At 38.9% G+C, this 20,626-nt stretch overlaps 1 protein-coding gene across 3 annotated transcripts in view; it reads left to right on the plus strand.

Annotated features, from left to right (window-relative positions):
* Positions 1–1,312: 1,312 nt before the first annotated feature.
* COMMD9 (COMM domain containing 9) overlaps positions 1,313–20,626 on the plus strand; it is a 191,222-nt gene continuing 171,908 nt past the window's right edge. For all 3 annotated transcript variants that reach the window (XM_044082664.1, XM_044082665.1, XR_006366202.1), the window contains exons 1-3: positions 1,313–1,402; positions 2,439–2,564; positions 10,023–10,162. In XM_044082664.1, coding sequence (XP_043938599.1) covers positions 1,352–1,402; positions 2,439–2,564; positions 10,023–10,162 — 317 coding nt within the window. In that variant the 5' untranslated portion in view covers positions 1,313–1,351. The remainder of the gene's footprint in view (positions 1,403–2,438; positions 2,565–10,022; positions 10,163–20,626) is intronic.

The raw sequence follows: 20,626 nt of genomic DNA on the forward strand, positions 1-20,626 counted from the left end.
TACATCACTACATGCCTGTTTCTGTTATTGAATTGATGTAACAAACAAATGTTACAGTAATAGTTTAAAATATACAGACCCACTGTTTCCCCTTTTCTTGGAATATATTAATTACTTTTCCAATAACTAACTTAATTCAGTTCATGGTTGGGGAAGTCAGGGTTTACTCCGGTACTCAGTGGCTCAAAGGCAAGGCAAAGAAACTCTGCACAGACAGCCAAATCCATTGCATCATAGACCCACTTACGCATTTGGTTTGGTTGTGTGACTGTTAAACTACACATGGGGCATGGGTGCCCTCACTCTCAAATGTTTTTTTTTTTTTTTTTTTTTTTAGTCTGGTCCCTCATAATCCTCCTAAAAAACTTTTTTTTGGAGAAAAGGGGGTGAATTGTATTTAATAAATAAGCAATAACAATAGTTAAAGTTATAGACTTCTTTTACTTCAGAAGCTGTATATTAATTCACATTATTTTATTCTGTCAGTGTCTTAAGTTAATAGTGCATACCTCTCAAGTGTACCTCATTATGAGGAACGTACCTCATTTTGGGTCTTAAAAAGTTCATGTTCCTCGAAGTTCCACATTGAAAGGGTCTGCAACACATTCAGTGTTACGAAGTTTTTTTAAAGTGAAATCCATAGTAAATAGAAATTAATCATATTAATTCATTAAAAGATCTTCTTTATAAGTAAAACCAGCATATTTTAACCATCTTATGACCTTCCTAGCTGAAGTTGTTAGTAAGCCATTAGTATGTGTTCCACATTTTGCCCATTTGTTATTATAAGGGCTAGTAGTGTTCCCCATTTTGGAGAAGGAAGGTGGAAGGTTGAGAGCTATGGTGCTGGTATTTTAAGTGTCCCTGACAATTTGATGACTTGGCCCTGATTGGTTGAGAGCTATGGTGGGAATTCACCAATAAAAATCAGCAAAAAAAAAAAAAAAAAGTCTCAAGTTTAAACTTTAGAATGCCTTATATTAATTATATATCTGCATCCCCAAACAGTAAAAATCATTCCAGATGATAAGACCTAAGTTCATATTTTTAAATGCTTCTGCTAATAGTGTGACGAGGAATCCAGGTTTAATTCAGCTGTAACATTATTTCCAACATCTGTAAATCTGGAATGAGCAAGGGTAAAACGAAGAGAAAAAAATCACTGAGCTTTAATGATACTAAATGAAAGAAGTAAGTCGCAGTACATACATAAATAAAAAATCACTTCCCGAGTCTTGTACACACGTATATCTACACGCAAGTATATGTCTTCTGACGTGCTTCCGCAAACGTAGAGTTCATAAACTTACAAAAATCGTATACAGCTGACTTATCACATGACAAAATATAAATGGCTTCTCTGAGTGATGTGAAGTTTGCAGCTTTAGAGCTGCTGCTTAAGGTATTGTTGCAACATATATTGTTTTAAACGTACCCTAATTACCGTATTTTAGCTATTGCATTTGCCACTGAAAGTGGACTGTGTTGTGTAATAAAAGGGATTCTCAGATTAGTTGTGTTTTACCCAGGCATCTGTGCTGGTGTTTTTAAACCAGGAACAACACGGTCTGATTGAGATGGGTGATCTCCTTGTTGCATTTATGTTTTTAGATTTACAGAACAGTGCTTGTTAGTATTTTAAACTGTTGTTTGTTTGCGTGTTTTCTCGGCAGAATGATGCTGATCTGTATTTCCGAGCTCTGATGAAATGAAACCATCAGCCCAGGGAACGCCTACTTGATACATCTGATCCACGCAGGGGCAGAGCAGTATCAGTTATTGATATTAATTTTAGCCCGATTAAAGAAGTGTTTTTGCGGACTTGTTGGAAGCTGCAGGGTAACAATTGTAAAATGTATCTGACTGATTTGCATTACAGATATGCTTTTGTTGCTTTGGGTGCATTACTCATTAAAAAAGCGCACAGGGTTAAAAATATCAGGTCGATTATTACATTTCATGTGTCTTGTGTTTTCAAGAGTATTTACCAAGATAAGCTGAGCATCTTCTATTCATTCATCTTTTAAGAAACTGATATACTCCAACACAAGCTGTCTTTGCAAACCGTGGTAATCATAGGCTGGCAGCAGCTTTAGAAGAAATCCATGTACATTACTGAGAACTGAGAAAGTGAAAAGCAAATAGTTTTGTTGGAGTAATAGTCTTTGTAGCAAGTCTTGAAAAAAGCTTACCAGCAGGTACTGTTTCGAAGGTGTGTGTGTGTGTGTTTGCGTGCATGCGTTGGTAAATAGGATGACGAATAAGTTGGAAAGAAAAGCATCCGAGTATGGGATTAGTAGACAGCTAAAACTTTAATTGTGATCTGTGATTAATACAAGTAACTTGTTATGCTTCTTTCCTTTACTAACATAAGAATGCGTTTTGACAGTACTTCTGACTTTTATATTTATTGTTTTCCTGTTCATCTTTAACTTTAGGCTTCTTCAAAAGATACCGTTAGGCATTTATGTGGGGAAAGTTTTTCATCCTCTGCAGTATGTTCAAACAGACTGGTTGAAAGTACTGCAACAAACCTTTCTGTAACATCAGAAGAAGCACAACAGGTGAGTTGCATCAGAATATCTAGGTCATAAAATGTAAACAATCTTCATGTTGTATATTTTGACTTGCAGTGCAGTGTTTTCATCATGGTATCCAGCTAGTTACTACTACTGTACTGTTTGTGCACCTGTAATTGAAGAATGATTCTGTATTGTTACTATTAATTAATTGTTCTCCACTATACACACCCACATGTTGGGTTTTAGTTTGTTTGCATTTATTGTAGCAGTCGAAGAAGTGTGAATTCTTGAGCTAATTTTCATCTGCATATCTACTAAGAATCATTTTGCATTCAACTGGTGAGAATTATTTGTTCTGTTCATACTAGGCTAACTACTCTTGTGAGCCATTTTTTAAGCCTAGCCAATTATCCCTTGTGAGACTTAAACCCTGCACCTTGTGTTTGTAAGACAAACACCTTAACCATTAGGCCACTTTTCGGGCGATAAGCTTATTTACTAATTTGTGCATGTGCAAAATCTTTTAGCATTAGTATTTCTCCAATATTATTTTTGCTGTCAATGTGATACGAAGGATGTGCCTTTATTTGCAATATTGTGAACTATATAGCACTGAAGGTATTGGTGAATCATTGTATTTCTGTCAAATGTTAAAAGAAATGTGTGCCTTTCTTTGAATTACTGTACCCATGTGCAGCATTGAAGGCATTGATGTGTAGTAGTGCATGTCATCTGTGTCAGTTGAATTTCATTAATATGTGCTTTTATATATATTTTTTACATATTATGAGTGGTTAAATACTTTTCTTTGACTGCTTTTTGTGATCACTGTAGTGTGGAACACAAGATAGGTGAATACAAATTTAAAGTGGAAATTTTGTTTATTAATTTCCTTTTGCCTGCTACCTGTTTTTCGACAATTGATCATATGCTCTCTTATACTGTTATTTATATAATGCCTGTATCTTGTAATAAATTCATTTTTAGTTCTCTTTTCTCTAAAACACATTTTTTATTTGTTTTACAATTTTTTGTATTGATTGTCTATTGTAATGTAAATGCATTGCAGGCAACTTTTCTCCTTGTGCATCTGCTGAAAAGAGACTGTCACAGCTCAACTGGATTTTCCCAGTTTAAAAAACAGAGTAAGTCATTTGCAATACAGGATTAAAGCTACAAACTGTTATTGAGCTACATCATGTAACCAAAAGTAGAGGGTTTTATTCCTTTCACCTTTGTGTGTGTGTACAGTCTGAGCAAGTCATTATACCATGCAGTCCTCTTTGTTGCACCTGAAAATGGACACTTGTGTCCAGTGGGCTTATCTGGTTAATAAATACATGAAAAAAATAAACACAATTGTTTTAGTCAATGCTTTTCATCAACTACTACAAATGATGTCAAGAGAACAATGCAGACCATTTGTTCTTTTATGTGCATTTAATCTCTCCACATAGTCAGAAGACAAGTTATATGTAAATGTGGCTAATAAGGAATTTCTTCCTTGCTTTTGGAGATGTACTTTGTAGACCTATTTATTTACTGTTTGTTCACCAGGTAAAAGGATCAGACTATTGACCCTTTTTTGCCACAGCCTGAGCTCAAAGAGCAGAAAATACATTTGTCTTTCAATCAACAATATTGCATACAAAATGAGTACTTGCATTCAGTCAGTGTTCTGAATATTGCTAAGTAACACTAAAAGCTCAAGCTGGAGTGCACTGGAAAAAAAATCAAGCTATATACAAAATGGAGATGTGCATAAAATATGTACATTTCTATATACGTGTGAAATATTTGCATATAAGATGCCACATTAAGAGACTGAGAAATTATTAAATGTATTCTAGTATTCATGATATAAGTTAAGTTGAAAATGTAGTTTGCCTCTAATGCATGTTTAAATATAGTGCCAGTCAAAGCTATGTAAGGAACAAGATATTTAATTTGCACGTTATTGGCCGTCAGTTTTTATTAGAGTAAACGGTTTGCCATCTGTCATTTAAAATTCATTTGTTTTTTTGTCTGTAAGTCATTGGCAGCGTCTTAAATTTGGGTGCAGATCTATAGATTGACCACTAGGTGGTAGGACTGACACAAAAAGTAAATCTATTTCTGCTTGCCTTTGAACTTGGTTCTGAATGTTTCCTTTTGTAGAGCAAAACTGCTACATATACATTAGCTATATAGTTCTGCTACTTTGAAAACTTTTTTTCTACTGGTATATTGTCGGTATTTGTAAGAAATATGTATTTTTAAACTGACTTCAGTGTTGCATACTTTGTTTCTTTTTATTTTAAAAAAGTAATAGCTTTGTTAACCGGATTTGTCCAACTGGGCTTGTGGCCTATTTTCAGTGGAGACCTGAGGAGAAAACTTCCAGTAATACATTTTAAAACAAGTACAATTTTAAACAATATTGATATAGCAGTTATAGCAAAACGATTCACGTGTTGGGATACATGCATAAAGTTAAAGTTGCATTAAAAAGAAGCTAAGTAACAATTTTACGTTGATATAGTTCAATAGGTCAACAATGAACATTTTTTGTTTGTATAAACAAAGTGCTTTTTTTGACAACGGACAAGGACCACTTGAACTATTTGGTTTGCCCATTTCCTTTTACCTCCTAGATAAGAGAGATAGATTTGTATGTGTATTTTAAGTGTTTGTGGTGGATGCGTGTATAGTACTTGCATACGTGTATACTTAAATGGAGACATAATATACATATGTGTGTGTGTGTGTGTGTGTGTGTGTGTGTGTGTGTGTGTAGGTGCACCCATACACATAAAAGTAAGATCACTTTTACTTTTTGAAAATATGTACCCATTTAGACACTGAGGATTGCTTTGAGGTGCTGCTTTTCCCTTATTTCCAGACCACAAAGCAGTCACTTTTACACGTCACACCCCCCCCACCACCACCATCACTAGGGTCAAACCAAAAAAAAAAACTTCTCCAAAGCTTAATTACAGCCTCCTGAGGGAACGTATAAACACCTTCATGGCCCACCCCCTCTACAGGAACTGGCACATATGTCTAAACCTACACCAAACTACTGTATGAACATTTGTATAGCTGCATGGAATCAGGAATACCAAACAGGGCAAAATCCTCCTCCTCAAGGAAAAGTAATCCTGTCTGGTGGACATCAGCAGTAAACTCTATTATAAAAGAAAATAAATTGGTGTCCAGGACCAAGAAGGAGCAGGTGCCTAATTGGAAGCAGGCTCTCCTTAGCCTGAACAAGCAAGTAAGAGCACTAGTGCAATCTTCCAAAGCATACTTCGAGTTCAAAATGGTCACATCTACTAAAGACAATCATAAGGCCTTCTTCACATATGTTAGCAGTCTCAAAGGAAGCACTCAGATCTTTTCAGAACTGGTGGTCAAGGACACCACATACACAAATGCCATAGATATAGCAAACCTGCTGGCAGACAGGTCCAGTGAAAACTTCACCCCTCTGTCCCCCCCAACAGTAAATCAGGACATCCCCAGCACCTGCCTCCTTCCCTTATCTCAAGGGAACAAGTCATCACTGCCCTGTCAAAGGCAGGAACTTGCAGCACCATTAGGCACCCTATTCAACCAAAGCCTGAGTCTTGGCTTCATCCCAGCCGAGTGGAGGACGATCGCTGTCATCCCTTTGCACAAAGGTGAAGCGTCCACTAGTCCAGGAAATTATAGACCCATCAGCCTAACTAGTCTGAGCTGCAAGGCCATGGAACAAGTTATCATGGACCTCTTTTACAAGGACATTTGCAACCTCCAAACACTAGATCCCACACAGTTTGCTTTTGTCAAGGGGAGATCATGCCTGTTAAATTTAGTTGACTTCTTTGAGACAGTCACCAAAGCCATAGATGAGGGGAAAATGGTGCACACTGCCTACCTTGACCTGGCAAAAGCCTTTGATACTATTTCCCACTAGGGTATAATAGATAAACTTTCTCAACTAGGCATCAATCCGTATGTTACCAGATGGATAGCAAACTGGCTCATTGATAGAACCCACCTAGTCAAAATAGGGGAAGTCACCTCGAGCAGTAGATCCGTAATGAGCGATGTACCCCAGGGGTCGGTCTTGGTGCCTCTGTTGTTTGAGATATACTTTTCTGAGGTGCAGGCCAAAACCAGTGGGCTATGGCTGACCAAGTTTTCAGATGTCTGCACAATGGGTGCTGTCATCAATTCCCCTAGTGATGTGGGCATCCTTCAAAGGGGTCTCACCTAAACAAATGACTGGTGCCAGAAACGTCCTCAAACTGAATGCCAAAAATGCATCATCATCCCCTTTGGGGAGAGTGACATCCCCACAAATTATCTCATTAATAACAAGATCCTAAGCATGCAATCAGTTGTGAGAGACTTGGATACCCTGGTTGATAGGAAACTGACTTTTGACCACCGTATTGGCTTTCTACATGGCCCACCTCATTAGTAAGGGTATCATCCAGGGACAAGGAGGTCATAGCATCCCTGTCCTTATAAAATCCATTATTGAGTATAGTGCCCCTTTCCTCACAAAGCATATGCAGCATCTGGAGAGACCACAGAGGTTCCTCACGAGGAGAATCCAGGGCTTCAAACATCTGCCCTACACAGATAGGCTAGAAGTCCTGTCCCTCTGCTCCATCTCATACAGACTCCCCAGAGTTGACCTCTGTCTGGCATACAAAGCAGGCTTAGACCCTACCTTGGGACTGCTGCATATTTGTAAGACGAGCTCCACTTGAGTAACCTGCACGCGCGACCTCAACCTGGTCTGTGACATCGGTAGGACTTGTTGACAGGACAGATTTGTGTCCTAGAGATTCCCACTTCTGTGGAATAGACTCCCTCTCCACATCAAGCAGAGTACCTCATTATCCCTTTTTAAGCACAACCTGGATAACTGGATGGGGAACAGAAAATACACCCCTGGGATTCCACCTGTGTCCCTGCTGGACAGGGGCATCATGTGCTGACTTGTTGGAACATGGGCTAAATTCTTGGCTAGGCTTGTACAGGCCTTGGGGCCAATAGCCTAGTAACTTCCTATGAGCCTATATAAATTGAATACAGACGTGCATGCATATTGGTTCAGCATTGCAATTTCAGGACTTGTAAGATGATTCAAAAGGAGAGCAGCAAATATTAAATGTTGCTGTCCTCCCTCCAGGAAGCAAGACTCTTGCACCCCACCTCTTTTTAAGACCGTGCACCACTTGTATTTCCCTTTCTGTACTGCCTGTATTGTATCTGGGTCCTGGGAGAATGAAGTGTCCAGAGTTGTGCATTGTTCTCCATATGGGAATCTTTCCAATGATTTGATTGCGTTATTTCCTAAGGGTGGTGCTTCTTTTTTGACTTCGTAAAAGTAATATAAAGATCGCCAGTCAGGCAGTGTCAGTTTGTACCTTGAACCCGCCATGTTGGTCCACATGGACCTTTAAAAACTGTCTCTCGAGTATTTTCTGGTCATTTTTCTAGTGATCATCCTGTAAAAAGAATGCATGTAACAAATGAAAGTAAAGCTGAAAATTCCACATTTCACATGTTTTGTTGTGAACATTTTGGTGTAGTTAATATTCTAAGTTTGATACCAGCGAGAGCATTTCCAGTCAAGAATGATTAATGTTTTAGTCACTTTTTATTTGAAGGCCATGGATTTGCTTAACTGTTTCACCAAATATTTGAGTAATTCTGACAGGCAGTTTTCTTTTGTTATTCAATTAACTAGTTGAATAACAGTAGCCCATCATGTGTGATGATTTTACTCATATTTTGAAATATATTCACCCCAGGGATCACTTCTGTGGCTCTGCTAGACAGGGGCATAGGAACATAATTTTCTTGGGTGGCGAAAGCCAGGGTACATTTTTGGCTAGGCTTATATAGGCCCTAGGGCCAATAGCCTAGTACCTACCTATGTACCTGGAGTACTGCTTTTTGTTTTACCTGAAAATGATATTGGAAAGTTTGATTTCATCCTTGAGACGAGGCACAGGGGTATAATTTGCAGCAGAAGCCATAGAAATTGTCAGAAAATAAATTGCATATGCAACAAGAGTCTTAAAGTTGTACATAATTTAGGGAGGTACCACTAAGTGTACAGCAAAAAATGCACACGCCCGTACTCAAGTGCGCACGCACACACACATGCACACTGGTTAAAATCTCATAGCCCATCAAATATTTAATCATTGCTCTTGCCAGAAGGCAAGCCAATTTGCACACCCTCTATGGTAACTGTACTCCCCCAACACACTGCAGTTATACACCCATGGGATAAAAGACAGCAACTGTGAAAGTGAGGAGCTTATTCATTTTCCCATATTTTCTGCATCCATTTCAGAGTCATGCAAAACATGGAATACACTGTATTCAACATAATGCTATGAACATAAGAACACACGTCTAACAAGTTTTAGCAACTCAAACGAAATGCAGATAAGTTGCTTCTTGTGCATTGATAAAACTAGTCATGGTATTCATGGCCTTGACAAACTGACTTGCTCATGAGAAGAAGAAAGTGGTGCTTTATTTTGTAGGTGTTTGAAGAAAGCTGAAATAGAAGCGTTTGTTAAGAAGCCATAAATAAATAGGGATCGTATTTTGAAAACTTGGAAGGAGATCCTGATCCCTAAACACCAAAAGACAGCCATTTATGCCACTCAGAACTCTAATTCCTCTTTTATGAGACCACGAAAATTAAGTCCTTTTCATGAATAACCACTCCCAGTGCCATTATGTAAGTGTACAAAAGACACGAACTACAGATATACATCTAAAAAGTTAGGTGTGTGATATGCAAATATCAGTAAATAGGAGTTGGAAATATATAATCCAACTTGTTGTTTCCCCAGTAATCAAACTGCTTACTCCCTGTCTCTAGAGTAAATGTTAAGCATATCACAGACCGCATCCCAAAATATTGCCATCTCATTTAACATATCCATGTATGTGTGGTTATGTAGGTGTTTGTGTGTATGTGTTGAAATGTATGCAGATATGTGTATGTATATATGTAGAACACACTATCTTGCAAACACTCGCACATAAAGTTTTGTATCTCTGTTAAATAATTCCTTACTTTACAACCTTGTACAGTTTTTGTAGTACTGTATCTTATTGCATTTTTATTGTAAAAAAAATTGGTTGTTCTCAGTCAGCAAACCTGTAAGAGGTATGGATTTAGTATAGTGCATTTTTTGGGAATTGTTGTGCTGATTCATCTGATAATTACCATTGTAAAGTATTTGTTTTTTAATTTACTTTTGTTAATATAAACATAATTAAGACTAAAAATGTTTAGTTGCAGTAATTTAGTTATTTTATAGTGAAGTGTTTTAAGACTGACATTTCATTATGACACAGAAACCTGTTAAATAAGTAAGCTTGATAAGTTACTTTAGGTTCTTGTGTAATTGCAATTGGAAGCATCTGTTTAATAATTCAGTCTTTTTGGCAATCTCAATCACTGTATAATATGGTTGTTTTTAATCCTTGCAGTTACTCCATTCGTTACATCATCTTATTCGATATATTGTGTTTAAAGGGTTAACATCTGCTGATGAGATCCTGCCACTTTTTCCCAAAGAATTCCATCAGAGTCTTAAAAATTTACTGACCAAAATGTTCTTGGAAAATATGTAAGAAAAAATTACTTTCTGTATTTTTTTCTGATTATGTATTTCTCTGAAGAGTGTTGAAACCATGTTATGAATTTCTTTCTGTAGCGACTTCTATTACTGATTTTTTTCAAGAACTTTTCTAATTAAGTTTGAATGCAGGAATAGTAAAATTTGTAGATCAAAGACTAAAACGCATCCTCTTTTTCTGTGTTGGCTGAGAATGTCCTTTCTGTCTAGTAACTGATAATTCTAGAAGCTAAGTAGAAAAGTCCCCATTATTTAGGACATCAATTAGATCCACTTGTGACTTGATTCCTCAATTAAATCATCTGCTTTCAATGTTTTTAAGTTGCAGAGCTAATCGAAGCTGCCAGGGAACTTTCTACACATCTTAGGTTCATAGGTTCATACTAGGCTATCTGCCCTAGGGCATTTATAATCCTAGCCAAAGTGTTTGGCTTTCGCCACCCATTTTAAATTAATTTTGCTATGCCCTTTTTCGAGGTTAGTATACTGTGCCTCTGTCTAACAGTGACACAGAAGTGATACCCGGGGTAAACCTACGATCTCCCATCCACTCATCAAGATTCCTCTTGAAGAGAGTCAATGAGGGACTCTTCCTAACCTGGACTGGGATTTTATTCCAGAGTGAAGGGAGCCTCTGGGTTATGAATCTGTCCCTGCAGCATGTCCTATTTATTTCAGTGCTGAGGTTCAAGTCTCTTGAGCGTGTAGCTTGATGGGATTTGGATTTTCTGAGGTGCAGCATGTCCATTAATTCTGGGTTGGACATGGCTTTATACGTCAGGCACAGATCGCCTCTGAGCAGGCGGTATGCCACTGAGTAGAGCTGGAGTTTCTTTAACCGGGCAGTATATGGCATCTGTTTGAGTCCTTTGATCCTCTTGGTGAGGTACTTTTGGGGTCTTTCCAGTTGCTGCAGGTGTCTGGTAAGGTACATCCCAAAAGGGGCATTGTACTCAATTATGGGCCTGATGAGGGATGAGTAAAGAGGCATGATGACCTCCTCTGATCTAGATGTGAATCCCTTCATGATTAGGTGGGCTATATAAAATGTTTTTCTAACCACTTTGACCAAGTGGTTGTCAAATGAGAGATTGCTATCAACTTGGGTCCCCAGGTCCCTAATTACTTCTTCTGTACTTAATGGATTACCACCTATGTGGTAATTTGTGGGCGCTTTGTTTTTGCCAAAGGGGATGACTATACACTTTGGCATTTAGCTTGAGGCCATGGCTGTGGCACCAGTTGTCTGTTTTCTATGAGGCCCTTTTGGAGGATGCTTGTGTCGGCTGGAGAGTCGATTATGGTGCCCAGTTTGCAGTCATTGCGAACTTGGTCAGCCACAGTCATTCAGTGTTGGCCTGTACCTCCGAGAAATATAGTGAACAAGAGAGATCCCAGGACTGAGCCTTGTGGGACGCCACTTGTAACTGGTTTGGAGTCTGACATGGCTCCAGCAATTCTAACCATGTGGGTTCTGTCCTTGAGCCAGTTTGCAACCCATCTAGTGACATAGGGGTTTATATTTAAGCTGGCGAGCTTATCTATAATGCCCGAGTGGGGTATTGTATCGAAGGCTTTTGCGAGGTCCAGGTAGGCTGTGTGGACCACCTTCCCCTCGTCAATGGCCTTGGTGACTGTTTCAAAGAAATCGACCAGGTTTAAGAGGCAGGATCTGCCCTTAACAAAGCTGAACTAGGTAGGATCCAGTGTCTGTAGATCCCCAATATCTTTATTTATGAGGTCCATAATGATCCTTTCCATAGCTTTGCAGACCAAGCTAGTCAGGCTTATGGGGCGATAATTTCCAGGATCCGTTGAGGCACCACTTTTGTGGAGAGGGACCACTGTTGCTGTACGCCACTCTTTGGGTACATATCCTGTAGTAAGGCTGAGATTGAACAGTAGTTTTATGTTTGGGTTTAACTCTTCTTGGAGTTCATGTAGGACGTAGCCCGGGACACCGTCTGGTCCCATTGATGCTGTGTTTTTTGCTTTGGAGAGGGCGGCTCTTACCTGAGCATCTTAGATGTCAGGGGGGCAGCACTGCTGGGATAGATATTTGCCCTTTTGGTGGGGAGGGGGGGAGAAGTTTGCACTGAACCTGTCAGCTAGGATGTTGGCAATGTCTGTGGGTTCGGTGTATTTTGTCATTTTGGACTAATTCTGAGCATATCTGGGAATTCCCACCCAGGTTCCTAACATAACTAAAGAAAGCCTTGGGATTATCCTTAGTGTCCTGTGCAATTTTTCTCTCAAAGCTGGCCTTAGACAATTTTATGAGTGCCCGTAGTTTTTTGCTAATACTGATCAGAGATGCCTTCCCTTTTTGGGATTTTGCTCTATCATGTAGTAGCTTCCTCCTTCTATTGTATTGTTTGTTTATGGCTGGGGTCCACTAGACAGGACGTCTGCCTTTGGAGGACTGGGTCTTGGTTTTATTTGGGATTGCATGATCCATGCATTCCTGAAGGTGTTCATAGAATGCATTTATAAAGGATTCTGCGGTCTGGGCCGTAGTTTCCACAGGCCTGGGGGCTTTGAAGGATTCCACCTCTGTTTTGAAGAGTGTGAAATTTGCTTTAGAGAAGTTTTTCACTGTGGTTTTCTGGGCAGGGGGTGGGGTCGGGATGTGAATATCCAGTGAGATTAGTTTATGGTCTGATCTTACCAGTGAGGGATACACTTCTGGTCTGGAGCATAGAGTCCCCATGTTGGTGATGATCAGGTATGTTTTCCCCTCTTGTGGGAGTGGTAACAAGTTGTTCCATAGCATTTGAGTTTATAAATTCTAGGAACCTTTGGGCTAGGGTGTTGGAGCTAGAGTAATGCTCCCAGTCTATGTTTGGGTAGTTGAAGTCGCCCAATATAATGGTGTTTGGAGAGACCTTCATATTTCCAGTGTTCTCAGGAAGGCCGAGTGGGGTTCCTGGGTTTGGGAGGGTGGTCTATAGCAGGCTGTAAACTGGAAGGCAGTTTTACTCTGCTAAGTGAGGTATTGTGTATCATTTCATTTGACTAGTTTTCAGGCAATCCTGACAGTGTCATGCTATTCGATTGAAACACATTTGAGTATATCACAGTACATAGAATTGAAGTGTTTGAAAGTTCAGTTGGCTATTTATTTGATTGAAGCAGAATAATCTGCCATAATTAAACACATTCTATAGGGCACATTTACATATAGAAATATAAAGAATTCTAAATTTTTTGGAGTTGGTCCTTGACCCCTGTTTTTCCAAACACCTGTCTGTACTGACTGTACAGTCATGGTATGTTGGAGTAAGCCAAATATTTGTTTAGTCCCTTCACATTTGCACGTGCCTCCATGTAGTATGACATCAGTCTATGTATCTAAATATAAATGAGTGTGTGTGTGTGTATATATATATATATATATATATATATATATATATATATATATTTAAAAAATGAACAAGGATAGGAATCTGTGTAGTTCCAACCTCACCAACATGAGTGTTGAGGAAAAAATAAAAAAAGAGAAACTAGTGGGCTTAAAACTTCATTGATGAGCTCAGTCACAATAATTTCCCAAAAATCACGAAACCCAGGTAATGTTCCAAAGCAACAAGCCTTTATTTGTCCATGCGATCCTTAGTAACAAAAATCAGAACTGTTTTACAACATTAAACACTTAGAAGTAGGTGAGGAAAATATACGTATTGTTTAATTTTAAACCAGCCATATTTCAGACCATCAGTATAAACAGGACTGTAAAAAGTGCATTTTAGAACAGCAAGTACCCACCCCCCCAGACACTACTACTGATTAGATCAAACTAAATCCTAGCTAAGGGAAGCACTACTTTTTTATATGCAACCCACATTCCCAAATCTGGTATTAAGAAAAGCATAACATGCACATAAAAAGACTGACATTTAACTACAGTCGCTTTTGGCTAACTAATGCAATAAAGCCTTCATCAGGTCTGTGATGATAAAATCACATACATAGGTAGACAAGCAAAAAGAGTTAACTAGATTGATATAAGAAAAAAAAAAACCACATAGCTATCTATCCATAAACATTATGTATGCGGAACACTATAAATGTATATCTGTTTAATATTTAATATGTGTTGGTGTGTATAAAAACTAAATTATTTATATATCGGAGAAACTTATTTAGAAGAAATTATTTCAGAAAAAAAATATTTTGTTTACAGCTCAGAAAAATGTCAATGCTTTGCAGTTGAAAAACAAAAACTGTTGTGACAGTTTTCATGTTTACAGCCCCCAAAAACATGTTTATCCAATTAAAACCAGTAGAAAAAAACACACAAAAAGTGTGTATGACTTAAACTAGTAATTTACAAAAGTGTGCAGGTGTGTGCATGAGCGTGCATCAGTATGCTAAATGGGGGAATTATGCCAATAGTTCTTGGTATTACTTCATCTCAGTAGTGTCATGAAAAAATGTGTGTTTTGAATTTATCATCTAAAGCTCTGTGATGCAAGAGTGTACTAAATCTAATTAAAGCTGAATTGAAGTTGAAGTAACTAGACATATATACATACTATCCATAATTTTTTTTATTTTTAGTACATAAAATATTTCCTCAAAAATTCCCTAAAATAACCTTTATAGAGTGTGTGGCAGCTTACATAAATTCAACACACACTTAATAGAGCAATAATAAAGTCCTAGTTTTCTGAATGCATTTCATTTCAATTGCCAGCATAATTCTTTTTTTTTTCTCCAAAACACCATTGATGTCCCCTTCAAGCTCATCCATCTCCACAAAGTCCAGAATGAAATCAGAATGTCTGGAGTGTTCTAATAAATGTTTGAATAAGGCATTCTTCTGGCATTTGTCTGATGTCAGAAAGATGACCTGAGGTCCTCCTTTTCAGTTTATTCATAGCCTTACCCACATAAAATGCAGGGCAGCCATTGCACATTGCCCTGTATACAATGTTTTTCAGTATACATTTACCACCTGCTGAAGTTTTACCATTTTTTAAGAAGGGGGCACTCAAATGAGTCACACCCTTTAAAGAAGACGTTATAAGAGATCTGGGAACACAGGTTGACAGCCGCCTCTCTCTTGATCACCACATTGGCAGTGTGGTCAGAAAGTCCTTCTGTGTGGCACATCTCATTACTAAGGTTTTTGCATCCAGGAAGAAAGAGGTCATTGTCTCCCTCTACTCTTCCCTCATTAGGCCATTCCTCTTCTCTCATTAGGCCATTCCTCTAAGTACAATGCCCCATTTGGCATGTATCTCACTAGAGACCTGCAACAACTGGAGAGGCCACAAAAGTACCTCACAAAGAGGATCCTAAGCCTTAAACACTTGTCCTATATGGACAGACTCAAAAAAAACTCCAACTATTCTCTGTTTCATATCGCCTACTTAGAGGCGATCTCTGCTTCACTTACAAAGCCTTGTTTGACCCAGCTCTGTTAGAAATGCTACATCTAAAGAAATCCCAGTCCCTCCGCACCACACACTCCAGAGACCTCAACCTCATTACCACAATCAATAGAACATGCTGGGAGGGACAGGTTCATAACCCAGAGACTGCCCCTGCTATGGAACATACTTCCCATACATGTCAAGCAGAGCACCTCGCTGACCCTATTTAAGAGAAATCTTGATGAGTGGATGGAAAACAGAAAATTCATCTCGGAAATAACACCAGTGGCTCTACTCGACAGAGGCACTGGGAACTAAGGTCAGGTGGTACTATGCCAGGGTAATCCTATGGCTAGTCTTGTAAAGGCCCCAGGGCCATTAGCATAGTACATACTATGAACCCATGTACTCACAGAAAGTGCAGTTAGGTGGCCACAGATTTTAGTGCTCGTCATCCTGGGGTTCCTTATTTTTCTTGTTCTTTTCCACGTAGCTACGTATGCTTCTGCTCTTTTTATATAAAAGAGTAGGGTGATCGCCTAAAACCCTTACAAGCCACTGATTGTCAGTGAGGATGGCCTTGTCCTCCTTAATAATGGCTTTAATTGTATTGAAATCACAAGTGTATGTTACAATGCAACTGTTCTTACTTTTTCTTCTTTTGGGTTCATAGGTAGGTACTAGGTTATTGGCCCTAGGGCCTATATAAGCCTAGCCAAACAGTACCCTGGCTTTCGCCACCCAGGAAAATTATTTTCCTGTGCCCCTGTCGAGCAGAGCCACATAAGTGATTCCTGGGGTGAATTTCCTGCCTCCCATCCAATCATCAAGATTTTTCTTGGAGTGCTAATGAGGAGCTTTGTTTGATATAGATAGGTAGTTTGTTCCAGAGTATGGGAAGTCTCTGGGACAGGAATCTATCCCTCCAGCATGTTCTGTTTATTGTGGTGACAAGGTTTAGGTCCCTCAAGCGTGTTGCTCGGAGGGATTGGGATATCTTTAAGTGAAGCATGTCCAACAGCTCTGGGTTTGACACAGCTTTGTATGTTAGGCAGAGATTGCCTCTTAGCAGGCGATATGCGACATAGTAAAGCTGGAGTTTTTTGAGACTGTCCACGTAGGGTATCTGTTTGAGACCGGTAATCCTCTTTGTGAGGTATTTCTGCAGCTTTTCCAGTTGTTGTAGATGCCTTGTGAGGTACATACCAAAAGGGGCGTTGTACTCTATAATTGGGTCTAATGGGTGACGAGTAGAGGAGGAACAATGACCTCTTTTTTCCTGGATGAGAAACCTTTTGTGATGAGGTGTGCCACATAGAAGGATTTCCTGACTACTGTGGCAATGTGATTATCAAAGGAGAGTCTACTGTCCACCTGGGTCCCAAGGTCTCTTTTCACACTTTCAGTGTTAAGTAGACTACCGCCTATGTGGTCGCTCATGGGTACAGAGTTTTTAGGGTGGCCTCGTTGATAATTTTACCAAAAGGCCTATTCCATATAGGCTCATTGTTAATTTTAGAATCTCTAATGGGATCCAGGATCATATGTAACATGTTTGATTTATATCCTCTGGTTAAAAAATCATTTTGAAGATCATTCATATTTTTGAGAAAAGGGGCCAAATCTGTGGTGATATGTGTTAATCTGTAGCCTTGTGATTTTGTTACATTGTGCTTAGTTTTTACTGGCTGCATACCTTTTCTGTAAAGTAAGTAGTTCACTCTTGTTGGTTTCCTGTATAAGTTATTAATTAATTTTCCTCTGGCTTTATCAATACTGACAATCAGATCAAGGAACTGCACTGACTCCGAGCTGATGGAAGTGGTAAATTTCGAGACGGCGGTGAAGTTACTGATGTAATGGATAAACTCAGTGAGTGTAGATTTCTCACCTTGCCAGACTGAATATGTCGTCAATAAAGTGAAAATAACTTGTCATAAATCTCCGGTATCCACTTTTCTGTACAAATTCCTCCTCCCACTTGCCTAAGGCAACATTGGCCAGGCTAGGGTCCATAGCTGCACCCATGACTATCCCCCTCATCTGTTTGTAAGCCTGGTCATTGAAACTGAAAAAAAATGTAACTCAGCACCAAGTTTATTAGCTTTCCCAAGCGCTCAGTTTGCCCTATATGTAATATTGTTATTTCTGCTATAAGCCTCTGTAGCTGCTTCAATACAGTACATGTGTGGTACAGTGCATAGGGCCTCAATGTCAGTAGTTGCCAATATGCTTTGTTCATTCACATAACACTTTTATTTTTCTTAAAAAAAATCAAGTGAATTTAAAATAAACTATGAGTTCTTTTCAGCAAGAAGTTGTAGAATAAAATTAAGTATATGGCAGTGGCCTCTGATGTGGAACCTTCACTTACAATAACAGGTCTGTAGGGTGGATTTTTCCCTATTCTTAATGGGGTTTGGGAATCCCAAAAAAAGCAAGGTAACTTGGGGTGAGGAGTGTTCAGATACTCAGTTTTCACTAATAAGTTATTCATTAAGCATTGTGGTTAGCTTATATTTCCAATCTATATGTGCAGTTTTAACCTCCTCAAAGGAATGTTTAGAATAAAACTTGGGTGTGTTCAGCATGTTTTCTGTTTTCATTATATAACTGACAGTATCTGTAACAAGTATGTCCCCACCCTTGTCAACCTTCATAACACATATAGTTCTATCATTGCTCATATCTCATACTTTGAAATGTTATATAACTTATGTTTAAGAGCCTTTCTTATATCGAGTCGCATTTTATCTCGAAGGCTACAAGTGGGGGCAAAAACTACTAGGTCTTTTACTTTTTTCTTCGATGGGTTTACCTTCCCTCATGTAATTTTTCTCGTGAAAGACAAGTTTCAAATTCAACTTCTTGACATACATTTTTAAATCAATGATGGTCTGTCTCTCATCACTCCTTCCTTGTGGTAGGAATGTAATGAATGTAAATCCTCTGTTAAACAGTTTTTCTTTAAGTGCTGTCAGTGGTTTCTTCCATTGATTCCAGATCCTGAGGGTTAATTCTGTCCTGAGGCTCATAGCCTTGATGGGTAGAAGTTGTTGTTCCCCAGGTTCCTCAGCTCTGTTGCCCCTATCCCCTGCTTTCTCCTCCAGTTGTTCTGGTCCTCCCTCCATGGGTTCAGATGGTAGTTTGCGTCTTCTCTCTGGAACATCTGTGGGCTGCATCTCTGGTTGTAGTTGTAATTTTTGTGGTGATAATTCCCATTCATGTGTACTGGGCTCTGTTGATATGAGCCCTGAGAGTTGTATTGTGGGTGTGTAGGATTCTGGTGTTCATCATTTGCATCTATGGGGTCTGAGGGGTACTTGATATCATTGTTCGATCCTCCCGTAGTCTGTCTGGTCCTGTGAGTGTGTTCACGTTGTGAAAAATCTGTTAATTTCTACTGTGATTTGAGGTATTGCCAGCTATGCCAGGAAAAGTAAGGCAGTGGATGTGCAATATATGCCAGTGTAGCTAGCTGGAATTTTGTAAAGAATTATATGATATTTGTATATCAAATTGATTAGTACAGACGCTTGTGATGAAAAATGTATTTGTAAAGCTGCTTGTGTTAATATACCTGCCTGTCAGACTATATGATAACTGTTGAAATTAATATAGTAACAGAGGATAATGGAATAGAAGTGCTTAATCTCAGTCCAGCTACCTCTGAAGAATAGTTTGAAATTAAATTACCTGGTAGGACATAAATCTTGTATCTTACAGTTCTGATTGCAACCAGATATGAAATGTATGTGAAAACAAAGACTAGGAATCATTGTTGTGTTGTATTTAGCAGTGAACTAATTGCTACCCTGGCAGGGTGGAAGTTTGAATTTGTTTTATGATTTCCAGAAGCTGCAACAGATCTTAGCAAACTCAAGGTGTGTAAGGTAATACACCTGTGGTAAACTCTGGCAGCCTCTAGTAAAGGGGGTTGTATGGGAACCAGAAGTCAGATGACCACATGTATGTGATGTCATCCTGTAATAGATTACTGAAATTATGTTTTAATACTAGATGAGACAGAAGTCTTAGTGTAGTCTGTTTTTGGAACCTGATCTAGAAGGATCACTCGCCTACTTCATCTTGCCTTGCCCTAGTAAGTGGACTACGGAATAGTGATTCTTTAGGCCAGTCAGTAAAGTACAGTGAGATTACTTAAGCACTGTTTTCTGTATCTGTGTGATTCTATTTGTCTGTCTTATTTTAGTATTTCCTGTAAATGAAACTCTGGTGCTTATTGTAATTAGATATTCCATATTTTCATGTTCTTTTACTATTTATAATTAAATATATTTAAACTTTTCATTGTGGCTAGTCCTTTAGAGAACATTTTAACCTTTGAGAGTACTTTTATCTATTTGGTGACTCTATGGCCACTCCTGAAAGCTTTACTGCATTGGCCAAAACGTACCTTTGGTATTAATATTAATTTCACTCACTATATATTGGGTAACCTTGTTAGAGTCTTAGAGTAGCTGTCTTTGTAGTGTCTGGTGACAGTGTAACTACACTATAATCTGGGCAGAAGGGGGCATAGCTAGTAAATCTGTGTCAGCCTTACCCAGGGATGGGTGGGTGTGTGTGTGTGTGTGTTTGTGTTAGCTGCTTGGAGCAGAGATACAGAGGACTGGTTTCACAGAGAGGGTAGTGGAGTACTTGGCTTGGAGACACTGCTCAGAACTCAGCACTACAGCTGTGCCAGTGGAGAGTCTGCTGGGGGCCTGGGTGACAGCAAGAGAGAGAAATCCAGACCCCGGACTGAGTGTGTTTCCTGTGTGCTCTTATGGAAAATTGTGCTTGTTGCAGAGAGTTGCATCTGGAAATACTGGTTGTATCCATTTTTGTTTGCGTGAACGTCCCTCTCCAGTGTCAGTGATGAGGATTCAGGCTCATTGATTACTGGCCAAGAGGGGGGATGTCACACCTACCACCAGCATTACCAGTCTGAACATTCAGATTGTTGTCAATATTAATATTATTGTTGGAATTACTGCCATAATAATTATCATTATTATTGGTGATATCATCTGTAGGTGTCTGTTATCCTGTTGCTGGTTGGCAAATCTTCACC

Source organism: Protopterus annectens, chromosome 9.part0, assembly GCF_019279795.1.
Source record: "Protopterus annectens isolate FY-2018-M chromosome 9.part0, PAN1.0, whole genome shotgun sequence".
Classification (NCBI taxonomy): domain Eukaryota; kingdom Metazoa; phylum Chordata; order Ceratodontiformes; family Protopteridae; genus Protopterus; species Protopterus annectens.